Raw genomic sequence first — 20611 nt, 5'->3', positions numbered from 1 at the left:
TAGTTGTCTCTGACCCATTTTCACATTCTGCACTGTCAAAAAAGTCATGAAAAAGGGTATTCTTTCTCATCTCTAAAGACTTGTTGAGAACACAAATCCATCCCCTCCAGCCCAACCTGCTCAATGGGGAGAAACAGCATGGTGGCGAAATTATTATACAACCATTTAATTTTATATATAGATATCTTATACAACCATTTAACTTTGTCAGATATCTTATCGTTTTGCCTATATAGCACTGTCTGTCACTACAAGAGTTCTGTGCGTCTCTCTCTCTCTCTCTCTCTCTCTCTCTCTCTCTCTATCTTCAATCACTTTTATCACCCCAATCCGGGGACGCCAGAAGGAGGGGATTGAAAGAGGTTCAGTAATTTCTGGACGACATGAAGTCCCTTTTTGCCCGGGCGAGCGCTGTTCCACCGGCGGCCAGAAATGGAAATATCGTGTAATCATGGCATCTTAATACGGTCCAGTTTTTAGTACTGCCGAATATTTTCAGAAAACCTGGAGATATTTCCGGATTTTAATGATTCTGCACGGAAGCTGCTTGGGATCTGCAGAAGGACCTCTATAAAAATTATATGAAAAATCATCGTGGAATATGTTTCGAGATTCGTGAATCACCCCTCATAAAATTATTTGGAAAATCATCATGAAAAATGTTTCGAGATTCCTGAATCACCCCTCAAAAATTATTTGAAAGAACATCATAAAAAGTGTTTCGAGATTCGTGAATCACCCCTCAAAAAATTATTTGAAAGAACATCATAAAAGTGTTTCGTGAATCACCCCTCAAAAATTATTTGCAAGATCATCATAAAAAGTGCTTCAAGATTCGTGAAACCCCCTCAAAAAATTATTTGCAAGATCATCATAAAAAATGTTTTAAGATTCGTGAATCACCCCTCAAAAAATTATTTGAAAGAACATAAAAAAAGTGTTTCAGATTCGTGAATCACCCCTCAAAAAATTATTTGAAAAACCATCATAAAAATCTTTAAAAATTCAGGAATCATTATGGCATTCCGGAATCATCCACTGATATTAAAACTGCTAATTACAAGTAAAAGCAACGATCCAAAAAACCACAAGATCAGAAAAGAAAAAGAAAAAAGAAAATGAAAACTGAATAGCGGTCATTTCGCTGGATATCGGATATGACCGTCTGTCGGCCATTTTCGGGGGTACCTTCAAAGTGGTCCCACGGGCAATGGGAGTTTACAAACTTTTTCCTACTACTTCTCTCATATATAACTGAAATTTCCCTGCGAGATTTTCTCTCTCTCTTCTCTCTCTCTCTCTCTCTCTCTCTCTCTCTCTCTCTCTCTCTCTCTATATATATATATATAATTTTTTTTTTATAAATCTTTCTATTCTTATTTTGTTCCTTTCATTTTCATACATATTAGTAGGCCTACATATCCATGTATATGCATGCACACGCATAAACACAAACACACATATGTATTTTTTCTTTCCCTTTCATACATAATAGTACATATCCATGTATATGCATGCACACGCATAACACCACAAACACAATATGTATAAGTATGTATATATATATATATATATATATATATATATATATATATATATATATATATATATATATATATATATATATATATAAACATCAACTATAACATTGTCCAATATCTTTTCTTTATTCTAAGGCAACCAAAAGCTTCAAGGCAGTTTTACCTAAGCTGTTTTAACCTTGCAACTGCCATCTTTTTCACAAGAAACAAGTGAAAGTCTTCCTCTCGTTTCGCAATTCAACGGCCGCATTTTCCTGAAAATCTCGGGGGATCTGACCGCCTTTCAATAAACTGCATGAGGTACTATCAAATCACTTTAAATCAGAACCGATCCCCGCCATTTCTCGATCACAAATAACATCCGCGGGTTTCGGACCTCAATCAGACCAAGTGTTCCTCAGTCCTCAGTCTACTGCTCATCGGCCGTTTGAACTTCTCCCGAATCCATTGGCGATATTGGGCGGCCCCCCATCACAGGGCTTTACTATTCCCCAGGCCATTTATGGAGTCCCTTCAGGCCGTGAGCCATCAGCAGCAGAGCTTGAGCGAGGGCCGGTCCTTCATGATGAGTGATAGGTTTGTAATGTGTATTAAAAGGTGGGGGGAAAATGTACGAAAAGGCGTGATTGGCTGTTTTTAAGAGTACTCTGAAGGGTACTATTTAATATCAAAGCCATCAACGCTGAGAACAAGTAAAAAATGCGCCAAAGTTTCTTCGGCGCAATCGAGCTTCCTGTGTAATCAAGGCCGCCGAAAATAGATCTATCTTTCGGTGGTCCCGGTATAATGCTGTATGAGCCGCGGCCCATGAAACTTTAGCCACGGCCCGATGGTGGCATATCCTATATCGCTGCCAGACGCACGACTATGGCTAAGTTTAACTTTAAATAAAATAAAAACTACCGAAGCTAGAGGGCTGCAATTTGGTTTGTTTGATGATCGGAGGGTGGATGATCAACATAGCAATCTGCAGCCTTCTAGCCTCAGTAGTTTTTAAGATATGCGGACGATCAGACAAAGCCGGCACAATAGTTTTCTTTTACAGAAAACTAAAAAGGCTGATCAAACTGAAGTAACACCAATTGGTTGGGGTTATAAAACCTTCAAATCGAGTCATTCACTGTTAACATGAAATAATTGAACAAGAACATTTTCCCTCAAAATGAACTCTGCAATAGTGACTGGCAACTGATACGAAAATACGATTTCATTCGTATTTAAATCTTAGGAGTGTTTAGAGGAATTATTTCTAATCACGGATCTCTGGATGAGACTCACGCATTGCTTTTGCTACGACTTTGTGTAAACGATCCCTGGAATTCCTCTGGTCATCACCCATCAAAGTGCTGACCACGCGGGAATTCCTTAGGTCACCACCCATCCAGGTGCTGACCACACGTAACGTCGCTTATCCCAGAGTTGTTCATTCATATAGACAGACGGACACAAGCCTTAATAGCAAAAGGAATGTAGAAAAGCAAACGTGAATCGTTCCAAAACGTGAGGAGCTGTAAGTCAAAAGGCCTTTGTTTTCTTTCCCTCCTCCTTCTCCTCCTCCTCCTCCTCCTCCTCCTCATCATCATGAAATGTAATTCACTGGCGAGAGTAATGCAAGGACTTCCTTAACCCCAAAAGGGCACTCAGCGCCCCGTCCTCTGATCCCGTGATGACCCCCGGGGGGGTCTTACACAGGAAGAAGTTTGTTGGGGGAAAACAAGAGAAAAGTGGGATGCAATTATTACAACTCCTGAACATTTCCTGTAAAGAAAAGAGGGCTCTATCGTGGTCTATTGTGCTATGTTTGTTTTCCGAGATTTGTTTCAGGAGAGAGAGAGAGAGAGAGAGAGAGAGAGAGAGAGAGAGAGAGAGAGAGAGAGAGAGAGAGAGAGAGAGAGAGAGTTTTAGTTTATTCTAGTTCTGTACCTTTCTTCCAACACCACAGCGAAACTATTTTGGAAAGGTGTGTGTGTGTGTATGAGAGAGAGAGAGAGAGAGAGAGAGAGAGAGAGAGAGAGAGAGAGAGAGAGAGAGAAACATAATTATTGTAAATGTTATGAGAATGCATGAGAACTTCACATATACAAAAGTTCCTGGGAGAAATTAAACTTATCGTGAGGGGTCTTTTTATCCGTTGTTACAATACAAGGTTAAACTAATTAACATATTAAAGGGCAAGCGTAAAGCCTTTTAAAACAGAGGACTTTAGAAGGATAGTAACTTAATGGTTCACTAAATGTAGAATGTTTATGATTTTCTGTGGAAGTGTAAAAAGGAAAATTTCCTACTGGTACTCTGGTTGGAAAGAATGATTAGGTGAGATTCAATGACTTGTTACAATCCATCCATCCACAAATCCTAAGTGATTTATACAGGTTCTCACAAGAGAGCAAAACCTCAACAAACTGAAAGGAAAGGAAAGGAAAGTGAAAGGAAGGGAATAGCACCTCAGGGACACGGGTTTTATTGAAGGACATTATCATGGGAGGCTGAGAAGAATCGGTGCTACCGATGAGGAATGGGAAGAAAAATCGGTACTGGTGAACAGGAGAAAGGTTCGATACTTTCCTGAGAAAATAGATCTGGACTCGCAACAACCAATGCGTAGGATGGAATGCTATCCCACTTGGCGATAATGGGAATGTAAGGAAGGGTCCTTCTGGGAATCTTCCTAGGCCAGAGAATCCTCTAAATGTGGAATGTAGGGAGAGGTACTTCTTTTGAGTGGCCAGTGAGGTTGATGGATATCAAGGTTGGCAAAATGTTAATACTTTAATGAAAACTGACAAACTTTAATTTATTAGAAATGTACCTTTTTATGAATAATAGTGAGAACTTGAAAATCTTCTTCATCCAATACCTATCCCTAAGCTAAGGGGTGGCTTACCTTGATGCGCCATCTCAAACTATTTCTGACGAAAGCATCTGCCTTCGTTAAACCCTTCCTCGGTAAATCCTCTTTCACTTAATCAAACTATCTAATCCTTTACCTCCCTCTTAAACTCCTATCACTAACAGGTTCCACCCAAGCCCTCTTCTCACTCATCCTTTTAAAAGATGTTTATGCCATTTCAATCTCGACCCTCTTATCATATCAATAATCTTTACGACTATACACTTCTCACAATATCTTCATTTTTTAGTCTCTCTCGAACAGAGATCCCAAAAATCCACCTCAGCAACCTCGTTCCCATTAGCTCTAGTTTCTGTTCCTCCTTCCTTCTTAGTGCCAATGTTTCTGAACCATACATCATCACTGGTCTGATTACAATAAAATAATCTTTATTTTCAGTTTATCTGGCATTCCTTTGTCACACACTACCTATAACACCTCCCCTATTTACCCCAAGCTTAACATCTTCTAAGCCTGAAGTCGATACTAAGTATCTGAAATTTTCTATCTGTTTCAAATCAAAGCCCTTCTATCTTGAAAAAAAAAAACCTGTCCCCTCCCACCATATCATAAGTTTTACCAAAATTTACCTTCATACTACACCATTCAATACATTTCTATCATTCTGTTACTCTTCTTTGCAATTCTTCAATAGTCTTTACAGTGATCACCAGATCATCTGCACAGAACAATGCCACTGATTATCAATCCTAATCCCTCAACGCAATATATCCATATTCAGTACAAAAGAGACGCGGGCCAAGTGCCGACCTTTGATGTAAACCAACTCTTAACTTTATACATTTCTGTTTTGCCACAGGATGTTATTGCTTCAGTCCTCGTTCTGATATACATCTTTTAAATCAACCTAACCAAGTTTTCAGGCACATTCCTCTTTATTAAACACCAAAATACTACCTCCCTTGGTATCCTATCAAATGCCTCTTCGAGGTATAAATGCACAGTAGAGCTTTCGATTACCTCCCGGCCTCTTTTCCAGTAACTATCTTATCAAACAGACAGCATCAATTGTACCTCTCCTTCTAATGAAACCCTACCCCTGTTTACCAATCTTCACAATTGCCCTTAATCTCTCATTACAAGTATTTTATTTCTAAAACTTACGACAAATGTTCTGTTAGTCTGATTCCTCTGTAAGTACTACACTCCTTAATATCTTCTCATCTGTCGAAATACATTTACCATCAGAATTTCTTCCAAGTGATTTGGTATCCTTTCCTCTTTCCAGACTGGCCTGGACATCTCCAGTATCCAGTCATCTCCCTCTATACTACATACCTACAGCCTTCTTTACTTCTACAGCCACCTCCCAGACTCCCCCACCCTCCCCAACCCCTTCTTTCATTACCAGTGTTTAAAAGATGAAAGATGAAACAGTGAGTACTTGATTCAGTTACCCTTTATAGGACGAGTACCTAACAGGAGCTTCACAATGATGTTTAAACTGGTTTCTTAAAGAGATTCTCTAAACAACCTGTGGATCGCAGGAAAACAGGAGAGATAAAGGAATGCGTTTTCCAACCATGTCTCAGATACGAAAAAGAAATACTCTGTGTTTGATTTCTGGGGAAGAATAAACAGGAATAAAAACTCGGAGGAAAATATTTCTTCTTTGTGAATGAGAAAGAAAGAGAGTGCGAGATAATACTAGAAGCTGAGAGGACAAGAGACAAATCACAGCACAGAATAATCATCTCGGGAGTTTCCAAATGAAAAAGAAACGATTAAAAAGTAAATAAAATAAACAGAAGACAATACCAACCATTTTTTACCTTGAAGAAAGCCAATATGACGACGCTGGCTGCTCGTCAAACATATTGCATTTTCATTAAAACGAAGGGTATAAAGGGACCCTCTAAGATTTAAATTAAGCTCCTACACCAGACATTTCATTATTTCAAGTACTCATATTGCAAGATGAACAAAACTTAAGACTAACACGAGGTGGGTCTGTTATTAATCAACGCGACTCTAGATTACATCGAAGACGTGTAAATTTCCTCAAAACAATTTGTTTTTCCAAAGAAACCCATTACTTGTAATTAAACCAATTTCGCTCGCCACGAAATTGGGCTGATTATAAGGAATGGGTTTCTGGTGAGGAGAAAGTGGTTTATTTTATGGTCGAGAAGGAGTTGGGCTGCTGTTTGAGTGATTTTTTCCATCAGGATTCCATTATTTGTCAGAGATAATTAATTTGCAACTTGCAAAAAAGACTTCATTAAAAACTGTTCGCATACAATGTTCATTTCAGTCCTACATAATGTAGAAGTTTCTGATCTTTTTGTGGAAGTGTAAGAAGGAAAATTCCTACTGGTACTTTGGTTGGAAAGAATGATTGGGTGAGATTCAATGACTTCGATATTAAAATGGTATATCAAAACCGGCATAAACTGGCATTATACCTTTTGAAGATGAGACCCAAACTCACGCATGCACCTTTGACTTGAAAGCAACTTTCTTTCCAAGAACTCGACAGAAAGAGTAACTACCATCCTCATCACTGAGCTTGCAGAGGAAACACTCTCAAGACGCCAAGGGCACCTGACCAGCAAATGTCACACCAGCTGGTCATCCAAAGATGATCAGTAATTAAACAGCCCTGTGTAATTCGTATGCCCCTTATTAAAGGTCTGCAAAGGTCCGTTACTCCTATAACTGGAACCTGTACTATCCAGGGAGAGTTGTTTGTAAACTCCGACATTTTTTGGAATGTATTTTTGTTCATTATCTTATGAAATACGTTACTATAAAAGAAACCTTTTCATCAAGCTGTTTGGTGATGAGCTCTTCACCAAGATACTTACCCAGTCATTGCCTATTTCATCGGTATGTCTTTGTAGATTTAACTTAATATCTTGAAGATAACCCTTGCAGTTTTTACTTAATCTTAGTACTGCTCTGAGTTCTACAGCACATTAAGCATTTTTTGTTTCTTCCTTATTTGGTATGAAGTTGTTACTTTTTCCTTTATACTATGAGTATAATTTACAAAGAAACATCACAGAAATTCGAGACTGACAAGTAGCAGGCAAGATTATCAGCCAATACTTGGGGTTCGGCAATGCAAGTACCACCTTATGTACTTATTTTTCTCTTGAAAAATGTAAATGGCGTTTTAACTAAGGAAGATATCAGAATATGATCCAACATCCAGTATGGATTATTGACTTTTTAGGATGAATTTTCTCACGAAATGCAACCTCTTCGTTGTTATCCCTGTTTATCTTATAACACCCTTTAATACTCCCACAGTTCTATACGCCACCGGGTATTCAAAGTTCCACCAAGGAACTGACTGACTTGCAAATCATACAGTTTTATTCACAGAACTGGCTGAAGGCCTTCTGCATAAAGGGTGGTGTTGAGCTATTCTATAGCATCACAGACGACATATCATAATCTATGATCTAAAGAAATATCTTCTTTCTAAAACATTCCTCTCGGGCCAGCTAATCCCACCAAATGAAGGAAGAGAATTTCAAGGAAGTCGGAACAGTAGTGTGATTCGGTGGAGGGTTTTGGAGTGGTCCAAGAACAAGCCTCTTTCGTGACTTCTAGAGTGGCCAGTAATTTGGGTACGGCACCAACCACCCTCTTACCAGAGGGGCTCTCAGCTACATCTCTGTGTATCTCCAGTGAGCCAAATGAAGAAGTACTCCTTTACTTGGTACGGCTCTTGAGTGAAAAAATCATACGAGTTACGTTTATTTGCATTTCCGTTGGTAATCTAAGGGAAATAATTATAACTGTTTTCTTTTCGGTCCTGTTTAGATACAGTCTGTGTTGTTGGACTGTCAGGGGTCCATGGATTTTAGAGATATAGTTAACCTAACCATATAGGTACGAGGGTATAAAAATTGCAAGGGAATCCTAAACAGTACCATCAACTTTTACTAAATTCTTACCTCCACTAAAACATCAATTACAACCGACTCCGAAAAGTCCCAACGACTAGAGAGAGGCAAAAGTAGTAGAGAAATGTGCTTTGCTGGGATTAAAATTTAAAAAAAAAAGGAATGCACCTATTCCCATTCTATTCCTGTTGGTAGAGGATTCTGATAACCAGCGAGGAGTCCAAACCCCTGAAACAGCCATTTGATTCAGTGGACTGGGCCTTGAGGTAGTTCTACAACAAGTATCAAAATGACTGATAATAAAATTTCTCAGTTATGTTACAAACATTATTCCATGGCTGATATTCTTAAAAATGCCCTAACTTTTACCTCCTCAATACCAATTTCTTCTTATCAAAACCGAAAATTTACTGACAGTGGAAACATTAATGCAATTTGTACCAAAAGAAAATATTTTACATATGAAGAACTTCCATGTAATCCGTAGGCCAATAACGACACATAAAGAGTCCTTCTTCAAGAAGTGGTATACTAAGAGGGGATTGGGGAATAGTTCTCACTGCTGATAAGTTATAATAGAGAGAACATAAAGTGCTAATAATGCTGATAAGTAATATGGACTTATACGAAGGTGGTTAGGCTAGCCGTGGCACTGTTATGCACATATTCTAGTGGCTATACTTGTGATAAGACGAAGGCTGGTGGAAAATATGGAAAAAGTAACAAGAAATTTCGTCCTGTGTCAATGACTGATTAACCTCATGGAAAATAGAAAAGGACGACATACGAGTCGATTCTGAGATGAATAATTTGTCGTACAAAGGCCTGTTGAAGGAAGGGAGAGGGAAGAACGGACGAGGGAAGGAAGAAAGGAGGACTGAAGAACTCATCTTCCTCCTGCAAGCAAAGCATTAGAAAAAAAAAACAAGTTGAGAGGGAGACACACTTTATGCACAGTGCCACTCCTCCGCAGACTTCACAACTGTGAGAGTATCTCCGTGAGTTTTCAAGCCTCGTGACCACCACTTCATTCTGTGCACTTGGCGTTAGTGTAAATAAAGATAATAATAATAACAACAAAGCGCATGTTTATTGACAAAAAAAAAAAAAAAAAAAAAAAAAAAAAAAAAGATGGCGGCCATGTTTTTTAAAAGCATTACCATTTGCAGACTTGTATTTTACTTACCTTAAAATGCTTTTCTATTACTGTGCGGGAAATACTCATATGAAATATATATATATAAAAAATGCTGACAAAAGAATTAAAAAAGGCAAAAAAATATTTTACATCACGAACCTATCCTGATATTTGTAATGTAAAATAACCAGTTCAAACATTTTATGCACATACAATTACATGTATATATATAAAATCATTGGTCAAAATTAAGCATTGAAAAGGCTACCTTCACCTGGACAAGGACATAAAAGACATTTGGTTCACTAATGATGTCTCTCTAAGTGCAAAGTTATGTTCTTCTACAATAAGTGGACATACCAGCTATCAAGGGAGACAAGAACTAACTATTGGCTCCTGAAGAAGGGGGCGGGGCGGGGGGGGGGGGGAGAAGAGATCACAGTACATTTTAATAGCACCTTCGCACATGAAATGTGACAGCAGAGTACATGATTATCTAGATGCCAATGCATATTCAAGAGAACAAAAGCTTCATCATGCTAAGATCAATATGTCAGTTTTACCTTTCGTTCTTCTTCTTCAGCTGTGAAGCCATTTGAAAAAACGGGGAGGTTCCTAAACATACATATATTCATATAGACAGGTATATCATAGAAATACGTAGGCTTGTTTTGGGGGGAATATATAAATGTATCTTTTACAAATCTCTAAGTCAATCGAAGCCGACAAAATTACTCAGCGATACCCTGGGGGGCGGGGGGGAATAAAAAAGTTGCCATGCAACATTGGTTACGGTACCAAGGTATACTTCTAAAAAAAAAAAAAATATACGAACTTTCTCTTAACGACAGAGCAGAAAAGTGGTGTCTACAGCATTTTTTTTCTTTTATCCAGGGGATAACGAATTGGTACCGTAATCAACACTGCGGTGTTTTTTTCTTTCTAGCATTCCCGTGCATTCCAGCAGACTACAATTGCAATATTGTTCCTCAGTCACGAACGACAAAAGTTCGAAGGCAACCTTTGTTCAGATCAAATGCAACAGGCCAAAAAGCAAGTTCGATCAGGAATCTGATACAGGATTCGGCAGAACCGCTTGTAATGGGGACGTCGCGGCTAAGACCACCCTCCTTTTGGGCTTGCAGGCCGTTTAAGGGCCTTTTCGTCCAAGCCATGGAATGAAGACCATGTCCTATTCGGCTCTACGAGTTTTCTTAAACAGTTAATAGCATGGAATCTCAGTTAAGCAGTTCTATATACAATATTATTAGAGCAGTATCTATCCAAGTTCTAGTTTTATATATATATTCACAAGTAGGTATACATTTATATATATATATATATATATATATATATATATATATATATATATATATATATATATATATATATATACATATATACATACATATACATACATACATACACACACACATGAAACTGACAGGAGAACGAGCTTATATAGAGGACGTCCCCATTCAATCAAGCGATTCCACTCTAGAGGAAGTGGCATTTTTACTCCTAATCGTGGTGAGAGGAAAAAAAAAAGCATCCTGAGGTCTGAGAGATCAAACTAACTACCCGCGTGAGAGAGAGAACTGTTCTTCAAGTCGATGGATAAAAAGGAATGCAATTTCGCAAAATAAAATAAAAAATAATAATAATAATATTTTTGAGTAACATCATGCTGGCTCTCCGAGTCTGTCGTGTTGAATCATTCTTCGGACCAAATTACTCAATTGTTTAAGAAATTTAAGGAACTCAGGGAGGGGGGGGGGGCAAATGAACTTATATGGATAATACTCTCATGTTAGCATAAGACGTAGCGTAGCAGAATCAAGGCAGTAATAAGAATAAGAGTACTAATAAAAATGTCAATACTGAATAAACCGATAAATTAAAATCATCAAGGCTACTAATCGTAATAATAGTTATAGTAGTAATAAGGGCAATTACTGAAGTAATAATAATAATAATAATAATAATAATAATAATAATAATAATAATAATAATAATAATAATAACAGGCACATTTCCATTCCAGATATGTGGCAGGACACACCTTGAGCTGGAAAATGCAGCATGGCAGCACAGGGTTTGATTCAAAAGATTGAGTGGATTTAGCATAAAACGCACTTTTTCAAGAGTCGAGCATCATGGCAAGAGAATAGAAAACAAACGATAACGATAGAGAAGAAAGAAAGAAAGAAAGAAGGAAAAAAAAAGAGAGAGAGAGAGATTCAGTAGCAGGTTAAAAAAAAAAATATATATATCTCAAAAATTCAATAAATACAGAGCATTGCCAGAAGATAAATACAAGTCAAGGAAAGTTTAGAATAACGAAAGAAAACAAAACTTGGAAAGAACCAAAGGAAAGATACTTGTCAAGATCTGAGAAACTGCTGCGAGCATGACATGAGAGGAGAGTGGTAGAAGAAGACTTTGATTCTTCTCTTTCTGTTTGGTGGAATTGGCAACAACATGCTGGATGGAAGAAGGTGGTATACCTTGCTTCCGCCCAGTTGAGAGATGGAGGACAGAATGGAGGCGCGTCTCCCTTGGGACGCTTGCAGACTACTATGGTCCTGCGGAAGGGAAGGCAGACATGGCATTAAAGAAGAAGGAATAACAAAGAAATCGAGGGGGTGGGAGGGGGGGAGGTGGAGAGAAGAACAAAGAACGCAAAAGAGTTTCAAAAGGTGAATGTAAACTCAACGAGAAGACGGAGGAGGAGGAGGAGGGGGAAGAGGAATAGGAGGCTCTGGAGACAATATAACATTGCTGGAACCCAACAAAGTATCACCGGAGCTCTTTGTGAAGGTGCGTATTTCGTTCTCAGATACGCCCGCAAAATGCACAGATCTGCCACGAGAAGAATGTTGCTTCACAAGCACCAGGTAAGAATGCGAGTCTTTTATCGCTTTGCGTGAATTTCCAAAGGAAAATGCAAATGCTAAAATGATCAAATAATTCATAATAAAAAGCCCCGAAATGCTTTAGAGTCTATGCAGAAAATTTTTTTTTTTTTTTACAGTACAGTTCATTGTGGATCAAGTTTTGCTTGAAGGTTCTTGGAAAATCCTTGAAATTTCCAGGAATATTTTACGAGATTTTGCAGACCCATAAGAATACTTTTTCCCCACTGCTAGTACAAAATATAATGCTGAATCTCTGAAATATTTAAATTTTATTAGTTACTTTAGAATTCCCTTAAGGATTGAATTAGTTATTAATGAACGAATTTATATTACTATAAAAAGCACTAATTAGATGATTATTTACAAAATCTGATTACAATAATTACATAGAACTTCCACAGAATTTATACGAGACATCGTACGCTAATTCAGAATCTAAATAAAATTATTTGGCCTTAATGGTTAGAGCTCACTCTGTCTACAGACAATGAGTTAAGCATATGAAGGCGACTTTAATTCTCACCGACATATTCCTGAACAACACATGCATGGTAACAATATTCCCCGGAATTAAGGAAAATTAAGCTATTCCCAGAAGCTCGTCTTTAATAATTTTGAAGAGAGAAAGAAAGAGCGAGAGAGAGAGTTTCTCTGAATTAGTGAGACACTTCGACAGCGTGGTGGTGCTGAATTTAATAATAATAATAATAAAAAAAGGAAATTGGGATTCAGTTTGAAATGGCCGAGCTACCGTGAGACTCCGATGAGTGGGGAGACATGGGGGAAATTGATAAGAACATAAATAATAAAATATAAATGGGAGGGGGGGGGAAGGTGGAGGAATAAATCATCGCGGAAAAATAAACCAACTACCTTTCAGATGAGAAAAGGTGACTCAATCCTGCTTTGGCGTGACTCTGCAGGCTGTAAAGGAGAATGGCCCTACGCATAAGATCTACAAAGTGATATCATTACTTGTTCTTCTTTTCAAATTCAATCATGACTGGAGAGACGATGGAGAGACGCGTCGATTATCTAACTTTTCTTTTACGATTCTCAACGTTTCAAGTCGATGTCACGTCACAGAGAGACAAATTAAAACGTTCGGGATAAGGGATGGCCCTACCGAGTCATTTTACATATCTGAGTAGATTCAAATGCATATATGTAAACACAATAAAGTACATTCACTTACAAGTCAGTTCACACGAACTTCCTACTGTAGAAACCTAAAGCATATGTATATATATATACATATATATATGCACATACATACATAAATATATGTATATATACTTATATATTTATATATATATAAATATATGTAAATATATATATATTTATATATATATATAGTAAATATATACATATACACATATATATATATGTATATACACTTATACATACACATATATAAGTATATAAACATATACATATATATGCACACATATAAGCCCCAAATATCGTTTAGTATCGAATTCACTGTTCCTTGGGAATAATTTACACCCAATGGGAACCATAACTGATGAATGCTTCTGCGCTTACTGACCATCCGGCAAGTGATATGCGGTCGAAGTCCCTGTCTCATGTTGTTTCCGGACCAGGCAACGGTTCGAGTCCTGGCCGGCTCAGAAGCATTTATGAATTATAATCCCCCTTGAGTATAAATTATTATACAGGTATGCTGACTTCAATATTAAACGATATTCATGGCTTAATATTTGTGATTATAGAAGTGTCACACGCGTATATATAAAAAATCATTGTGTATATATATATATGTATATATATATATAATGTATATATATATATATATATATATATATATATATATATATATATATATATATATATATATATATATATACATATATATATATAAATTTCTAGGGAACTGAAATGTAGAACATAAGTAAAAGGAATGGTTATATACTAAAACGTCCTGAAACTGTAGTTTCATATTCGTTCTGAAATTTACAATCTTGAAAGTAATCTCGTTCCCACGTAATCCTACCATTCCCCTCCGCGTTCCGATTATTTTCCTTGTATACTAATCTTCGCCGTGCTATTAATCTACAAAGCAAGTGGAAAAAAATCCGTAAAACCTGACATAAATATCTTGGCGAGTGTGCAAAAACGAATACACGACTGCATATACACAATATATATATATATATACATATATAACGTTGGAATAAATTGTGGAAAATAACTATCTCATTGTATTCCTAGTCGGACCCTCCATGATAATATATATATATATATATATATATATATATATATATATATATAATATATATATATATATATATATATATCTTTGTATTTTCAGTGTTATTAACTTTATAAATAAAAGTTATATGATAAATATATATGATAAACTCTTAAAATTCAAATACTGACAGACATACTTTTATATATATAAGACATATATATATAATATATATATACATATATATATGTGTATATTTATATATTTATATATATATATATATTTATATATTTATATATATATATAAATATATATATATATATATATATATATATATATATATATAAATATATAAATATACACATATATGTATGTGTATGTATGTATATATATTACATATATATAGCATGTCTTATACATATAAAAAGTATGTCTGTCAGTGTTTGAATTTTAAGAGTTTATCTTCATTAAATGCCCTAAGGTCCAAGTTTTCTATCCTGTCATATAACTTTTTATTTATAAAACTTAACGGTAACACGAAAATTACAAAGATATTATTTTTCTCATCTCCTTACTTTAGCGCTTCGGCTGTCGTAGAAAATGTTATGAAACAATTTCGTTGCTATAAACAAACGGAAACTAGGATACCAAAATAACGCGATGTCTGCTATGTCGGTATGGTAACCGCTGCTAGGAATAACATATAAAGTGCGAATCCTACTGAGACTTTATGTCACCGCTACAGCAATCCTTAAGATGTCATGAGATCCTTAGAGTCAGATCTCACAGCTTCTAACTGTAACCGTTCAATTCAGTATCAAGATTTTAACATTTTTGCTGAGTGTCTTTTGAATAATTTATCCTTTTCTTCATATTTGTATTTTTTTATTCCGCGTGAAATAGCTTGAACTTGGAATTACCTTTACGGAACTTTACTAAAAAAAAAAAAATAAAAAAAAATTTGTGCTACGACAAAAATGGGGATTTTGTGCCGCTAACCTATTCCCGAGACCGGTAAAGTTGGATAAGATTCCATAGCCCGTCATCAGCAAGACCGTTCCAGTTTTCCCTCTATAAACCGTTTTTTCAGCAAATTGAGTTTTCTGTACAGCGTACAATGCTGTACGAAACTCTTAGCCACGGCCCATGAAACTCTCAGCCGCGGCTCATGAAACTTTCACCCACGGCCTGGTGGTTAGGTGCCAGTCGCACGATCATGGCTAACTTTAACCTTAAATAAAATCAAAACTACAGAGGCTAGAGGGCTGCAACTTGGTATGTTTGATGACTGGAGGGTGGATGATCAACATACCAATTTGCAGCCCTCTAGCCTCAGTAGTTTTTAAGATCTGAGGGCGGACAGACAATAGCCATCTCAATAGTTTTCTTTTGCAGAAAACTAAAAACCGTCGACCGTTTACTATAGCACCGTCACGTCAAATGAAAATAAGAAAACATAAAGTGCTGAAGTCTGATAGCATGATTTTGACTTACGCAAAAGGAAAAATGAAAACCAAAATCAAATGGAATAACAAACACGGCAACACGTGACACAAACTCCGTGCCTCTTGCTATTTATAATGTTTCTCCTATTCTTAGAGTGCCGTTTAACTGTCATTACACACTACCCTGCTGATACTGACCTAACCCAAAGTACCCAGGGTACCGTGCTCTACGTAATACACGCCCTAGAATGCCATTGCGCTCCGGACCTGCCCACAATTCCCTTCCGTGTCCACCGTGTTTTGAAAAGGTTACTCTGATACGCTCATAACAACGAAATATACTGCGCTATTTCTTTTCCTCTACCTCTAATTCTTATTCTGCGAACGTAGGGAGTTTTCCTAGGTTCCACTATAATAAAAAACAATATTCGAGACGACATAAGCTGTCAAAATATAAGCTGTTTTACATCGAGTCTTCCAGGATATCAGTCGTTCTGCAACACGGGCCAATCTGAATTTACTTGCTACCGCACTGACCAATCGGATTTCGCCTTCAGCAGCATTAACCAATGAGGAATTACCTTTGATTTGTATTCTACACTTCCAACACAATGTGGTCAAAACCTGTGTTCGGTTGTTTATTCCGTGTTACTGCCACCGGTAAAGTTTCTTAAATAAGGTCCAAACAGGTGTCCATGATTCGGAAAAATGTGGGGTTCGCGACTTCTCTGTCAGTATAAATTTCGGGGCAGTGTTTCCCGTGAGAATTTCCTATCAAATACTAACTCATACAGTCTAAAATCAAACAATCAGTCAGTATTTATTCATGATGGACACGACTTAATGGCTGAGATAGGTATCAGTGGAAGAGAGCGAAGTGGAATAAAAAAAAAGAACGATTTTCATTTTTTCAGTTCATAGATTTTCGTCTTTTCCATCAGAACAAATTAAGAAAATTAGAGAAGTGGCATCTTAAAATTGTGGACGCCACATGAACGTTAGCATTCAATAGAAATTTATATATATATATATATATATATATATATATATATATATATATATATATATATATATATATATAATATATATATATGTGTGTGTGCACAAAATAAAATGTGTGTGCGTGTGACAAAAATGTTATCATTGTTCTCAACTTTCTAAACTTCCGCTAATACAATTACTCTTGGTCCCAATAACTAAAAACTTTTCCCAATTCATAAAAAAACTCTCTTGCTGGTTTCTTTGTATAACGAACAAACGACTTTATTTTCTCATCCAAACAATATAAAACTTAGAAGAAGTTTCCCTATGAGATTAGTTTCAGTAAGTACAGACGGTAGTTATGTTTACTTCTTCTTCACTTGAGGCAAACACGACCAAAAAAAAAAAAATGCTTTCCTGTTAGTGAAGGTATTATATAAAAAGTCGCCACAAACTTGGTATAGGCTTCGTGCAAAAAAAAAAAAAAAAAAAAAAAAAAAAATTAGGACGCAAGTAGGGGACATGTAAGGACGCAAGTAGGGGATAGAGATATTTGGTCAATAGAGGTCAACGAAGTTCCGCAATTACTTTAACCTAGAGAGAAAGTGAAGTAATTTAGATAGTCAATGACCTTTCGTAATTTTGTATGTCTGTAGGAGGATAATGACTCATTTGACTGGAATTAGAGAAAATGTTTAAAAATTAAGAACATACTTAACCTCTTTGTCATAAAGACATGTATTCTCTCTCTCTCTCTATATATTTTATATATATATATATATATATATATATATATATATATATACACACACATATATTTATATATATATGCATACATACATACATACATATACTAAGATCACAATTTTTAAGTCCGTGATACACGACCTGCCTGCGGCTAAGAATCGACCTTGGTAGGTAATGGCGACGGTTAGGAGTCAAGAAAAAGACGTGGGGCTAGGTACCCCATCCCTAAAAGACCTAGGGGGAACCGAGACACTATAATATACACACATATATATTAGTATATATATATATATATGTACATATATGTGTGTGTGTATGTTTGTGTATACGCATAAACACACACATGTATGTATATATATATATATATATATATATATATATATATATATATATATATATATATATATATATATATATATATATATATATATATATATATATATATATATATATCGAAAGATAGATATACAGATATAAAGACAGACAGATAGGTACATCAACAGAACCTACATGTCACTTTTACCAGAAATATATATGAATATTCGACAGCCACAATGAAAACTCCCCGGCCGGCTCTCATATTTCAGACACGCCTGTCACTGCAGGCCACGCACGCAAATCTGTCTGATAACAGCGCGAAGTAGACTCTGTAAACATACAGAAAAACAAATACACATTAAAGCACTAAGCAACGATAATAAGCTCGGGTCTGTTCCAGCGCTAGTAAAAGGTATCGGAATTCGTCGTTTGTAAGTATGGATGAGATGAAACAGGGCTTTCATCCTGCTATGTAGTTCAGCGTGTTAGCTCGTCCTGGCTGTAATCTCGCGTGCGCAGGCGCAGTCGATTCCGACTTTAAAGCCAAAGTCTAATCGTTAATTTATTTTTTTTTTAACTGGAACTTACTGCTTGTCGTTGTAATGGTATTACAAAAAAAAAAGGACGCGTATATTTAGAATTTATCATTGTGGCAATAATATATATATATATATATATATATATATATATATATATATATATATATATATATATATATATATATATATATATATATATATATATATATATATATATATATATATATATATATATATATATACTATCTATATATGTATGTATACATTTTGACTCACATCAGGATAGACCCGAGTCTTTCAACTGAAAGACCTGGATTCGATCCTGATGTGAGCCAGATATTTATTTCTGTTCCAACGTGATAGTTTGTCCATTACTTCTAACATGTGTATGTACACACAAACACAAACACGCACACACACACACACACACACATATATATATATATATATATATATATATACACATGTGCTTTTGCTCAATCACGCACGAATTGACGTAATACGCAAAGCGACAGATTTGCAACAGAGAGAGAGAGAGAGAGAGAGAGAGAGAGAGAGAGAGAGAGAGAGAGAGAGAGAGAGAGGAATCACAGTATATTTACAGTTCTAGTGACACCTCTCTCTCTCTCTCTCTCTCTGCAATCAGCGTCCCACCCCCACCCCAAAGAGAGAGAGAGAGAGAGAGAGAGAGAGAGAGAGAGAGAGAGAGAGAGAGACCGCCCTCGTTATTCATTAGAAGGCCGATAAAGCCGGCGGCGAGAAGGAAGCGAAAACAAAACGGAGCAGTTATGTAGACGACAGCGTCCAGAGTCTCGCGGGTGGGGGGATACATCAGAGATTAAAAGCGACTTTGTTTGCTTGCTCGCCTGTTGATGGGGGAGGGGGGGAGAGGGGGGGAGGGGGTGGGAGACACAAAAGCATGTTTTGAAGATGAAACGAGAACGGGCTGAGGCCGCGACCCCTGTATGTCGTAGATTTTTTTCTTTTTTATTCGTGTGGATTATTTGATCAATAAGCCTAATTAAGAGCCGTTGCTCGCTCTTGCTTATTTTTCATTTTTTATTTTTTGCTGCTGATTAAAGCAGAAGGCTGCTGATCGCCCGCAGGTTAAGAAAATAGAAGTCGAATTCCGTGCAGGGGTAACATAAGCTAAATCATGGAGCTTTTCCGTAATAACATCGAAAGCGCGACAAATTTTCGCTATTTAATACTGGAAAAATAAATGGAAAAAACTAGTAAACTCATACGTAATAAAAATCCACAACCATATAAATAAATCTTATCAACATTATATAAATTTATTTCTATAACTGTGGGTTTTATATTACATAACAGTTTACCATATTGTGAAATTCTCAGCACCAGTAAACTCAGGATCAGCATAGAAAATATGTAATTTCATTTCAACCTCAGACTGAGAGTACAACTTACATTTCAAGAATCAAAAGAGTCAATTAATACAATTTCCTACAACGCTGTTTCCCTAAAGAATTCGGAGCATAAATTAAGTTGACGGGAAAACGCTTAGATAAAAATATGACGTCACGTTCCCTGACCACAGAAATCCATTTGCTCGAGAACAAAAAAATCTTAAAAAGTTAAATTTTGTTCCCTCCTTATTTTCCCTTCTCTCATAACGTAAAAAAAAAATAAATTACTTGGAGAGGAATACACTACACATTAGATAGACATTAAATAATGTTAAATATTTAAATGTGGCATTTCAGCCCCCGTACAAAACTAGCCTAAATTGCCGCGTAACTGTCATTAATATTTATAAAGACAATTTTTGCTTGATGAATGCTAAATCACTGCCTCTACCTATTGCAAAAGCATATCTCGCTTACGGGAACAGTGACCTAATTTCCCGTTTAATGAGGAACGGAACGACAGAATGATAAAACCTGTTACTATGGTAACGGAACTTGTATTGGATCGGGCTTAGTATGAATGAGGCTGGCTGGCAGTTAAAATCTCTCTCTCTCTCTCTCTCTCTCTCTCTCT

General features: G+C 36.4%; 1 protein-coding gene across 3 annotated transcripts in view; it reads right to left on the bottom strand.

The window, feature by feature from the left end:
- LOC136832500 (uncharacterized) overlaps positions 1–20611 on the bottom strand; it is a 548606-nt gene that overhangs the window by 98717 nt on the left and 429278 nt on the right. Inside the window, exon 2 of one of the 3 annotated variants that reach the window (XM_067093405.1) lies at positions 11955–12032. The exons of the other annotated variants lie outside the window; for them this stretch is intronic. Within the exon in view, the coding sequence (XP_066949506.1) occupies positions 11955–12032 (78 nt within the window). The remainder of the gene's footprint in view (positions 1–11954; positions 12033–20611) is intronic. 3 annotated transcript variants of the gene reach the window in all.

Source organism: Macrobrachium rosenbergii, chromosome 50 (genome assembly GCF_040412425.1).
Source record: "Macrobrachium rosenbergii isolate ZJJX-2024 chromosome 50, ASM4041242v1, whole genome shotgun sequence".
In the NCBI taxonomy this organism is placed as follows: domain Eukaryota; kingdom Metazoa; phylum Arthropoda; class Malacostraca; order Decapoda; family Palaemonidae; genus Macrobrachium; species Macrobrachium rosenbergii.
This window is presented reverse-complemented; position numbering and strand designations above follow the sequence as displayed.